The sequence below is a fragment of the Olea europaea genome, unplaced genomic scaffold (assembly GCF_002742605.1).
Source record: "Olea europaea var. sylvestris unplaced genomic scaffold, O_europaea_v1 scaffold1970, whole genome shotgun sequence".
Lineage (NCBI taxonomy): Eukaryota > Viridiplantae > Streptophyta > Magnoliopsida > Lamiales > Oleaceae > Olea > Olea europaea.
In genome coordinates this window covers 5,239-17,665 of record NW_019237553.1, presented here as the reverse complement: position 1 = coordinate 17,665, position 12,427 = coordinate 5,239, and the positions used below count along the sequence as shown (strand labels likewise).

General features: G+C 32.9%; 1 protein-coding gene across 2 annotated transcripts; it reads left to right on the top strand.

The window, feature by feature from the left end:
* The first annotated feature begins 6,167 nt into the window (after positions 1 to 6,167).
* Positions 6,168 to 11,613, top strand: LOC111379307. Of its 2 annotated transcripts, none has more exons than XM_023002667.1 (3): positions 6,168 to 6,362; positions 6,923 to 7,560; positions 10,891 to 11,613. In XM_023002667.1, exons 2-3 carry the CDS (start codon positions 6,995 to 6,997, stop codon positions 10,955 to 10,957), a joined length of 633 nt encoding a protein of 210 aa, XP_022858435.1. In that variant the 5' UTR covers positions 6,168 to 6,362; positions 6,923 to 6,994; the 3' UTR covers positions 10,958 to 11,613. The 2 variants fall into 2 exon arrangements, with proteins under 2 accessions (XP_022858435.1, XP_022858434.1); XM_023002666.1 differs by having other exon boundaries at positions 6,169 to 6,362; positions 6,982 to 7,560.
* Positions 11,614 to 12,427: the final 814 nt, after the last annotated feature.

Genomic DNA, 12,427 nt, shown 5'->3' with positions numbered 1-12,427 from the left:
CAATTCTTGATAGTTTTAGACACTCCCGTCCAATTTGCCAACAAATCAGTATTTAACTTCTATGAAAGATGAACATTGGGAAGCACTAAACCTGTTTCCATCATTTATTCTATTTATATACATGCGATTTCATAATTATCTAATTTTTTGACTAAACTCCACAGGTTAATCAACAAAGAATTCATAGTAGGTATATATCCTTATAAAACCAATTGCTAATGCAACTTTAATCATATAGTGATAACCAGTTTGCAAATCATAAAAACTCGAATTATTCTGTAGGTACAGATTTTTTACCGAATTTTATATAGGGAGACAGCTCTCTGTGATTTGCAGTAACCAATCCCTGTGAGATAACTGTGTTTCCTGTATAAAAACTGTTAAAAAATCTATACTTGTAGCATTTTTCTAAAAACTCAGTGGAGATTTTGTTAAAATAGTGTTGAGAAGTTTACGATAGCTGAAACCATAATTAGACGTTAATGCTTTATTGACAATGATGATCCCGACTGAAGTGATTACGTTGAACATCCATGCAGCCGCATCCAATGCCGTCTTCTTATTAGCTTTGCTCGAAGGCGCCATTTCCTTAGTTGCTTCTGTAGTGACTGCCGAAGGGCAGAACTTTTACTTCACAAGGCACAAGCAATTGTTTTTTCTAAGATATGAACCAAATCGAAATCGAACCATTTGGTTCTGGTTTGATTCTAGTTACATTATTGATTGAGAAGAAAAAATAGAGAGGATATTTGAGGAAGAAGAATTGAAGGTTGAGACTTCAATTACAGAAATTCATGGGTGGTGGTGGCTGAGCGCGATGGTAGACGACAGACGGCAGTTGGCATCCATGTGAGAGTCGGTAAATAAATTGAAAGGAAAGAAAATGAAAAATGAATTAGCCGAGTCTCCAAAATGAGTTAAGATCTCTAGTCTCCATAATGAGAAACAAGACATCAAAGATAACATGATCTTTTTTGTCCTGATTGTCAATTGAATTCTGAATTTTTTTGTGCGAACAGCGATTCACTAATTTGCATAAAAAATATACTGAAATTTAAAAATTGAGTTTGGTTCTTTGTTTTAAAACTAGAATTGAATCAGAATTAGAACCAAATAATTCTCAGTTCTAAGACCAAAACCTTTAATTTATTTTGTAGATCCGATCAGAATTGTCCATCCGGTTTGGTTCGGTTATGGTTTGGTCTGATTTGATTTGGTCATTTTGTCCTCTATAAAGCTGTCTGCTTAATGCCGGCCTAGACACCAGAAGTCATGCACATTTTTTTCAACTTTTTTTTCTTTCTTTCCTTTTTTAAAGAAAAATATCCATTTTATTTGGAGCCATTTTTGTTAACCTAATGGTCAATGTAGGCCTGGGCACTAAATTATTTTTGATGATTTATTGGGACTAATTACTTCAAAAAGGATATCGTGCTTTTAATTTTCAATTATCTAGTATTTGAAAACTTAAAAATTGTCTAGTTGTAGAAATTAGTAGTAATTATAGTATTTATGATTTTAATTGATTGGCAGACAATATTGATATTTATGTAATAGTGTTAGAATAATTAAAATAACGTTTTATAATAAGGAAATGTTTAGGCTTTGACTTGATCTTGCCGTCTTGTCACCTTTTAGAACATTGCTATTGACCATTACAACGAAATTATGGAAATTATTAAGTGAATCATCATCGACATCGATCACTTCAACCTCCTTCGCCAAGAACATAACCATCCCATCACAATTACTTGGTTCAAACCCATCTTACAACCATTACGAACACTTCCTCACACAATCACCATCAAAGTAGTCGCCTCCTTGAAGTAGTGAGGTTACTTTCGTCATAAAATAAATTTAGAGGGAACCCAATAGGAGTGGAACTTCTTAAAAGAGGTCTTACTCACAACTCACAAGACTCTCAACTGCATAGAAATACTTAAATTTTAATTATAGCTCAGTGATCCTACTAAGTCTAGTCGCAGTTTAAACGAAAATAAAGAAATTACTGGTTTTGACTGTAATAGAAAATAATATAATAATCGGTAGGATTTGAACAACTCATTTTAACAAAATATTTGACCGTAACTATTCAGGAGGCTTAATAGCGGCCTACATTAAAATATTGAGGACCAACTTGTAATTTGATGAGTAGGATGAGGACCAGAAATGAAAATTTCCATTTGTATTAGTCATTTGTTTCCGCTGTATGATAGATCAACCGTGACAGTATATATGTGAGGCTGTGAGGGGATAATCGTGTGCTTTTGCATGTTTTTAATTTGCTACAATTGGTATTCCAGGGTGATATACTTTTTGAAATTAAAGGAATGATCCAAAAGATGGTTTTGAAATTGGATTTCGCTACATAAAAAATGTACATAAATGGTAACTGAAAATTATGTGGAGGGTAAAGACCTGATGAAGAAGTTGATTGTATTTTAAATTGACAAATAATCGAGTGCAACATGATATTACGTAAATCTTAACGCATATGTAGCAAGATCGTTTAAAATTAAAGTTCAAAAGACAGGAAAATCAATCATACTATAGTGACATAATGATTGACATAATGTCACATGATATTCTATCATTGGATTGTTTAAAGCATAGTCAGCTTTCCACCCAATCACATCCTACCACACTGCCTTCCATCAAAGAATCTGTCAGGATTCTTCCATCACTCCAGCATTTTTCCTAGGAAAATTGATCGCACTGTACAAACTACCAAAGCATATTGTACTAAGTGCAACTGCAGGGAACATGAAAGTCATGATTTTATTAAGCTAATTTCTATTCCTTTGGTAGCATTTATTTGAGGTTTTAATATATAAAATCTAGGGATGACAACGAGCCAAGTCGAGCTGGATTACCTGCCGAAATTTGAGACTCGAGTTTGGTTCGAGTAAAAATGATTTGAATTTTTTTGTGCCCAAGCTCGACCCAAGCTTTTGGCTTGAACCCTAACGAGCCAGTTATTTTTTTTTTTTTTTAAATAAAACCTAAGCAACTAGTTGCTTGCTACTTAATACGTGCAAGTAGTTGTGTACTTGCCTGTAGCTTCATTTTTTTCCTTTTTCAAAGGGTCGGCTCGTCATGGGCCGAAAATGGCCCGTGAAATGAGTCGGCTTGGTTCCGGCTATTTTTGGGCCGAACCAAGGGCAGGCCAAATTTAAGTGACGAAAAATATTTATTAAAAAAAATTTAGAAATGTGCTACATAAGTAAAAGTCAAAGAATAAATAATGAAGCTCGACTTACATTTGTTAAAAAAATGCAACATCGATGGCCAAATAGAGCTTTAATTGATTTGGTTGACGAGAATGATCATGGTGTAGAAAAGCCTGTCTACCGGGATTTGAGTTGGTTTGGTCTTTCTTTGGGAGATATTATTGAGACTCTTGACAAAGTGCAACCAAAGTCCAATGTTGACGAAACATGGATACATATTAGATATATAAGGGTACAAATATCTCCACTTAATATGTCAACCTTTTAATATGAAATTCTAGTCTCAACTTTTACAATGCTCGAAACATGACATGAATTAAATTGATAAAATACAAACTGTCTTTTATTATGCAGAGAAGACATGAAACTATGAGAATGTACACTTATTTGTTTAATAGACTTTTTCACTTTCCCAAAGTTCAATCGAAAACAAGATCAAACTACTAATTAAATAATAAAAATCTTGTAATCATTAAAATACAATGTATGAAAGGCATAAAAATTGGAAGTTAATTTTTTGGGGAAAATCATGCTGTCAAAGAGTCGATTCAAGACTATCTAGCTTTCCAACCATCTCACATGAACCATGTCGAGCCTTGACTAGTATACCTTTAAACTTAGACGACTCGACCCACCTTTTCTTCCTTTGAGGCTAGTTCTAATAAAGATAAAGCGGCCATGAGCAAGCAACCAGACAAAAGCAAGCTTTCTCTTTTAAATCACACTTTGCCACTTTTCTAAAAGCTCATGATTACTCTCAACGCATAAGATAACTAATGAAGGGAAATTTACATGATACACTGTATTTAAAATTTGTATATCATATTTTGTAAAGTGTTAAGTAATGTAAAATATAAGGTCTGCTTTGATATTTTTTATTAGGGGAACTTTGATCTGTTTAGCTATTTATTATGGCAATTTTGTTAATATTTCTATTTTTACTTGCAATTTTTTTTTTTTTTTTTTGGTTATCCATATGTAAAGTACTGTAAGCAAAATGTAACTATGTAAAATATAGTATTGAAATTGTAAATAAATCTAAATGCAGAGTGTATTTTGTAATTTTTCAGAATAGAAAGAGACAAAAAAGAAGAAATTTTATAGGTAATTATTACAAAACGTCACTCCACTATTATATTATTAAAATGTTCATACCTTCATTTTTTGGTATTTTCACCCTTAATTACATATTTTGATCTCGCAAAACATCATTTTCATCCATTTTTCATTTAAATGAAGGTTATTTTTGTCTTAATTTTTTTCCCCTCTTTCTTCCCCAATTTTTTGTTCAAGTGAAGACATGAATGAAAAATAACACCATTCTCGTCAATATTTGAGACAACACCAACCTAGATGCAATTTTTTTTTTCTCGAGATTTATTTTTTGTTGACCTCATAAATTTTGTAAAGTGACGTGAATCTTGTACTTGAACCGTGTCAACTATAACATTAAAAAGAGAAGATATGCAATATAAATTGTTCAAGTCAACAAATGTACGGTTTAAAATAAACAGAAAATGCTGGTGGAAGTTGCAGCACAACAATTCTGTGGTGATGAAACGAAATGGAATTTTATTGCTATAACATAAGCTACAAAGTAAGGAGCTAACTTTATTATAATTAACTGATGAAATTCTTGGTGTCCCAAACGGGAAACGAGTACCAGAATTCAAATGTTGTCAAGGATGAAACTTGGTGACGTTTTGTGGTAATTACCTAAAATCAAAAATCAACAAAATCAAATTATTAAGAATTAACAAACTAATCATAACTAATGCCAAAATCTCATTCTATACTCACATTGGAAAAAAGAATAAACAAAATTATACTTACTTGGATATTCACACTTCCATCTTCTTTCATGGCTAATGATAGTGAACCTGCAGCATCCATGGGAGCCCCTATAGTTCCAAGCTGTTCCTTGTGCTTCCACCCCTACATTAAACCAAATTTTGAACTAAAAATTTACCAAAATACAGATAAAAAATTTAGGCCCCGTTTGAGCCCCATTAATTTGAAGTAATATATTTTGAAATAGTGATTGATAGAGAATATGTGGTTAAAAAATAAGAAATTTTTTTTTATTTGCGTGTAATATTATTTTTATGAATAATGTATAGTTGAAAATGAGCACTTTAGAAAAATAATGGAAAAGAATGTAAAATAATAGAGGCTCAAACAGGGGTTTAATATTTGAATCTTCTTCCATCCATTGTCGTTTATCGACTAAGCTGACTTGAAACCACAAGTCAAATCAATATTTATCAAAGGTTTAATAGAGGAAAAAATGGGTACAAATGGGGAACAAAGATGAAGCCTCATTAAATCTCATCAAATTAAAATTTTCTCTTTCCTGTTTTCAACTATACTATTTTCAATAAAAATAATATTATACGTAAATAAAATTTTTTTCATTCTTTTATAACTATTCATTTAAAAAAAAAAATTCCCCCCTTATAATCAAAATTATTAGAGGCTAAACGAGGCGAAAAAATTTAAATCCTTATTTGATTCTCATTCTTCTAAAAATTCATTTTTTCAAAACTTATTTTCAACCACATATTCTTCAATAAAATAATATAATACGCAAATTCAAAATATTTTTTTAATTTTATTCACACATGCTCCATCAATCTACTATTCAAAATACATTATTTTTCCTAAAATGGGAATCAAACAAGGACTAAGATGAGAATATCCTTCATGTAAATCAAAAATTAGATTAGAATGATATTTTGTGCAATGAAATATGTTATTAAGAGTAAAAATGTCAAAAAAATGGAATGTATGGACTTTGTGTACAAAAACAATAAAATGTATAAATTACCTAAAATAAATTTTTAAATTTTAAATAAATTACCCTTTGCATAAAAATACACAAATAAAGAGGACCCGTCGCTATCATGCGCCACTGTGGCCAATCCCCTCTCTCTCTGTCCTATGTCAATTGGCTGCCATCGTTCTTATTCATACCATTTATCTCTCTAAAACCAGAAATTCTGATTACCTCTTTTGTACCTTTTTTCAGTGTAAGCTAAATAATGCACTCTACTATTTAGAGGCTTACAATCAGAAACTTTTGTGGGCAGATGCCTGATCGTTGAATTGTTGTTGGGGCTCGCTTTCAGATCTGTATGGATCTTTCTATTATATGTATTATATATATCTATACCCAACATTTTCTATGTTTTCATGCTTGAGTTATGTATGAGTAAAAATTTCCTAGTTATAAGATCTTTGATGAGTTGAATTTGAATTAAAGCGCTTATTATTGAAAAATTTTGTAGCTTCGAAAGTTTGTGTCTGAAAGGATTTTTGAAATCCATTTTTATTGGCAAATAGTATTTGACAAGATAAAGTTTCAACCTTTTCCTTTTTGAATGTGTATTTTATGGATTTAAACGTTGATGCTTAGTTAACTTAACAATGAAATGGTTTACGGAAATTATATTTGAATTGTTGCGAGGCTGATAAAATGGAATAACACTGTGTTAATAATTTTTATGAAGCAAACATAAAAATAATAAAAAACTAATTTAGAGAAACCCAACTCTTTCTGATAGTTATGTAAAACATCGCGTGTTCATTTATATTCCCTGGTTTTATGGTAGCGTCTCTCAGAATTTTGGAAAATGTTGTCACATTTTTACCCGAAGTTTCTACACATATAAGTTACATATTACATTTGTCAGGCCAATAAAGTTATTTGGAGGTAAAATAGCTGAAAAGTAAGTTATTGGTTTGTGCCCAGATGAGAAGAACTGATGTTATTGGCAGTGGAAGGAGGAGGGTTCTTTTCTTCCTCGGCTTCTGGATACAGTAAGGGATTGACCCTTCTTTTATTGGGTCAGAGGAAAGAAGAGAAACCCATGAGAGTAACACCGTGGAATCAGTACCAGTTGGTGGACCAAGAGACTGATCCTGATAGCCAGCTGTCTACTGGGAAGAACCAGCTTGTCCACGGGTGTGCTTCCTTTGTATGCTTTGGTCGTGCTACCGCTGAAGTCAAGAGCCCATCTCATCTGCCTAATCAGCTCCAAGAAGCCTCACTGGGAAATCCTGTCTATCACGATGGTAAAGATCAAGCCCATTTGGCTGATCATCTTGATGATGATGCTAGTAACATAAGTAGTATTAGTCTGAAGAGTAGTATGAAGAAACCGACAAATATTATTCCAGTTTCTGCTGCAAGTGATGGAAGCTTTGGCAATGGACAAGAAGCTTTATGTGAGAAGAATAATGATGTTATGAGTCAAACGGAGAGGAGGAAAGTGCAATGGACAGATACATCTGGTGGTGAGCTCTTTGAGATCCGAGAATTTGATATGAGGTATGAAAGATTAATATCATTAAGTAATTTGTGTGCGTTTTCATTCTTTAAATTTCTTATGGGCTGTTGGATCTCCATTCTCATGTTTTCATTCTGGTGCTTTTGTGCTTTTGTAACAAGTATGATCTAAGACTTGGAAGTTTTTCTTCCCTGCTACCATCAAATTTCGTTTTCCTTGTGGCTTTGTTTGTTGTCATGCTCATGCCCATGTTAAAGACGTGTATACAACAAGATAACATATATAATTGAGAGCGTGAATATATACTAATCTGATTCCATACATATAGTTTAGAAATGGTGAGGACAATGACCATTTGACACCAATAATGTCAAGGTTGTGGTGAGCATTGCAGCTAATATTTTGTAATCTGTGGTCTCTGTATCTTGGTTTGCTATTATTTTTAATGAATTTGGAGTACAGCACCGGGTTCCATTGTACAGGTTATAACATTTAGTTGATTAGGCACATGAAAACTATAAAAGATTTTTATGAATTATTGAGGAATGATATAATGGGGGATATTTTTTTAGTTTGATGTTCAAGTATTGTAGAGTGAGATGTGATCCTTCTACATCTGTTCTGCATTGATTTATATTTTCATTATGTTTTGTTGAATAAAGACCAAAAACAAATACCGTGCTTTAGGCAATTTAGCACAAGCAATGACTTAAATACAACACCACAGACTTGTTAGCATTCATATATTGAAACGTCAGATTCTAGGGAATATCATGGTTAATAGTTCAATGATTAAACTACTTGTACACACAAATTGTACACTTTAATTAACACCTCTCTGTGTCAAAAATCTGGGAGTTGATAAAAAATGGTGTTGTCAAGATCATGTACCAAAATCTGTCAACTCACATGGGTGTAAGCCAAAGTGTTGACCATTATGTATATGTAGTATAATCCATAATTCAAAGAGTAATTAGCGTAAAATCCCTTACCTTTGCCTCTATTGCTGAATACCCATATCTTTTTAGATCAGCGTAAAACTCCCCTAGATAACATTTAAGTGTGGAAGACTTTGTTTTCTTCTATTTTCTCAATAGAGTCCTATGAAATGACAAATATACCATTCTTTTTAAATAAAACAAAAAAGAAAAGAAGGAAAAATAAAGAATTAATTGCAACTGTAGTCCCGTCTTTTCCAAAAAAATGCAAACGAGCCCCAAATAAATAATTAAAAAATTAAATTTAAAAATTCTCTTCTCCTACCTCTATCTTCCTTCCACCCACCCATCCACCCACCACCACCACCACACTACTCAAGCTAGCCACATCACAATCTCTTCCTGGGTCCAAAATGACCTTCATCCTTACCATTCTCAACTTCATCTTTACAAAATTGGCATAATTATCTTCTTCAAATGATGCTCAATTAAACCTCTTATGTCGGTAATTTCATCAAATGATGCTCAATTACAGGAATATGGAGTCACTAGCATCCTTAATTTGTCACTGTTAGATGAAAATAAGGATTTGATTACATTCCAAAATGACCCTTCATCCTTACCATTCTCAACTTCATCCTTACAAAATTGGCATAATTATCTTCTTCAAATGATGCTCAATTACAGGAATATGGAGTCACTAGCATCCTTAATTTGTCACTGTTAGATGAAAATAAGGATTTGATTACATCTTTTGAGGCTATTGAACCCTTGTCTGTGCGTTGAAGTTGGGAACTTCAACTGCTTGAGAAATCACGGTTTGCGCTCTACTTCGACTCTCCCGTATTGAAAAGAATAAAATCGCCATAGGTCGGTCGGGTGCGATTCCTCCATTGGTGAATTTACTAGAGAGCATCAATTTTCGAGGTAAAAAGTATGCTTGCACAGCTTTGTTTCTCTATGTTCTGTGAAGGAGAACAAAATTAGGGTTGTTCAAGCGGAGATTATGAAACGTCTAATGGAATTAATGGCAGATTTTAGGTCGGACATGGTGGATAAATCGGCATGCATGTTGAGCCTAGTGGGGTCGACGCTGGAAGCCAGGGCGATGGTTGTGAAGGAAGGTGGAATTCCTGTATTTGTTGAAAAGTAGCATGGGAACAGAATGGCAGGAGATTGCAATAGGCATATTATTGCAATTATGTGAAGATAGCTTGACTACGGAAATGGTGGCGCGCGAGGTAGGAGGAAGATGGGGTAGGTGGGAGAGAGAGGGGATTTTTTTATTTGTAATTTTAACTTTTTAATTATTTATTTGGGACTCGTTTGCTCTTTTTTGAAAAAGTTGGGACTATGGTTGCAATTAATTATTCACTTTTTTCTTATTTTCTTTTTGTTTCTATTAAAGAGGGCATATTCATCATTTCACAAGGTTTTATTGCGGAAATGGAAGAAAATATTGTCTTCCATAGTTAAAAGGTCATCGAGGAGTGTTTTTCACCTATCTGAAAGGATAGGGAATATTCCATAATAGAGGCAAAGATCAGGGGGTTTTGCGCCAACTACCCTGTTTCAAATATTGTTGTATTATAAGAAAGTAGTGGAATTCAAGATTTGTTCTCATCATGCCAAGGTATGCACTGACGAGCATGTGAGCTGGAGAAAGAGTTTAGTTGTTTAATATGGAACAGGCAAAATCATGTTTTCTCAGTAGAGTGTTAAAACCTGGTTATATCTCCAATGCGAGTTTTTAGCTATTCTTGAAGTTTTTTAGCTTCTTTAAAGTAGAGTTCAACATGAGGAGGTTGTAGATAATGACTACTTTTCTTCTATTTTTAGATTCAATTTCTTGTTATACGCCTTTACAGGAGGCTACATATCGTAATTAATTTGGCATCTTGACATTGTTTTGGTTGCTAGGTTGCTCCATCTTATCTTCAACACTAGTTGGATACTTGTTGAAATGTCATTGATTAATCTTGTGGTATGGTTGACTAAGTCCTTGCCATACACTAAGGGTGTGTTTGATTATATTTATTTTTCATGGAAAATATCAGTTTTTCATTCAAATTCTTACTTGGGGTGTTTGATTGCTATTTTTTTTTTTATGGAAAACATTTTTCAATTTTTGAAAATATGCTTAATTTTCCTTGTTTTTAAGGAAAATATTTTCCTTGGGTGGAGGTGGTTTTTGTTTTCCTCAAAACAAGGAAAACATTTTCTTTTCTAGGTGCGAATCAAACACACACTAAGAAAAATGTGTGTGAAGACTCTGCGCAAAAGCATTATTATGAACAATAATTGGATGATTGTTGTTTTATTTTTCACATTATAAACAGGAGAAATCACCAAAACTTTTGCTTTCATAGACTCTAGTTCTTTCTCCAAATGTTAGTGTCCAGTGTGTTAACTCTGCATTCCATGTGCTTGCAGCGAAGTTGAATCGGAAGATGAATTTGACCATAGGAATCGAAAGACTTGTGCATGCAGGATAATGTAATCGAGCTTCTCATTGGACCATTGTCACTTATATAAAGAGAGAACCAAGGAGGTGTTGCTTGAAATGCGGTGGTAAAAAGATTTACTAATCAGTGTTTTGCTTGAAGTTGTACAGAGAAAAAGAAAATTTTGGAGGGTGCTTAAGATAGTTTCACAGAAAGGCAGATATCCTGCATTCCCCTTGGCCGACTGATCTGTTGTGTCTGTAGTCCTGTTTGAATTACGATTTTGAAGCATTGAGCTTAATTTTTTCCTTGATCAATATTCTTATATGAACTCACTGGTGGCGCCAATCTCCATTTTTCCGCTTTTTCTATTATTTTGATTTTGATTTTCTTCTTTCTTCTGCTGAAGAGACAAATGGAATTATGAGTTTTGTATTTCATAGATGTTAATGTGGAGTAGAATCGTGTCTGAAATTGTTGTATAGTTTGCAGTGATTTATTTGTTTTGGAAGGCAGCATTCAAGATATGTCTAGTGCAGCCTTAGAATGTTCGACCTCAGCGATAGTAGAGGAAATATGTGATCTGCCTGTAGTTTTTGTCAGGGTCCGAGGTACTTTGGCGCATTAGTGTCAAAAATGTATTGGGGACATCAGATTAGATAGTAGATCCGAGCTCATATTTCATTGAATGCAAAGGGTGATTTTGCCTGTTTATGTTGTTCAAGAAGATTTTCTTGTTAAATGCTTGACAAAATGCATCATTGGTAGCTTTAGAATTTTAACCAAGAGATTTATGCATTGCCAATAGAAGTGAGACTTAGCAGTGTCAAAATTTGGAAAAAACCATGCCACGCTATTTGAGCATAAACGAGCTTTTGAGTAAAACTCGAAGCAATGTCTTCAAGCTAATGTGGTTGTGTCTGAATTTCTTGATTTCAGGTTGGGTTTTAAATGAGTAATGCTATTTATCTCTAAAGTTTATTTGAGCATCTTTAAGAGTCTTTTTAAAATATATAATAATTTTCTATTTTAAAGAGTCATGCTTAAAATTAAATTTTAAGAGATTCTTTATTTTAACTTTTTAATATTGAGCATCAGTATATGTTTTGTTGAAAAAGCAAATGAAGAGTCAAAATGGATAACATTGTTGCAGTGTCTAAAAAATTCTAGATTCTAAATTAAAAAACATTCTTTATTATACATAAGTTGTTATTTATAAATAAGAGTTTTTTTTTTTTTTTTCCTTTTGTTTTGTTTGGATTGGGCTGGTAATCATAGCTGGTGACTCCTTTGATTATTTATTGGGTAACTTACAAAAATACCTTTAAAATTAAGGGTGTTTTGAAAAATCATATGAAATAATTTTTGGAAGTAAGAAAATACTATGTAAAATTTAAAAGTGACACGGTGTTACTTTTTTTTATAAAAATTGTCACTTTTTTGAATTGTGTTTAAAAAATGATTACACAAACACTCCGAAAGTGATAAAATTCAAAAAAATAAATAAATAAATTGATACAAACTCA

What these genes read in the sequence shown, in the direction of transcription:
- LOC111379307 (XM_023002667.1), top strand. Translation starts at nt 6,995, where the DNA reads ATGTTATTGGCAGTGGAAGGAGGAGGGTTCTTTTCTTCCTCGGCTTCT. An exon ending in ATCCGAGAATTTGATATGAG is followed by an intron (nt 7,561 to 10,890) that starts GTATGAAAGATT and finishes ATGTGCTTGCAG; the next exon opens with CGAAGTTGAATCGGAAGATG.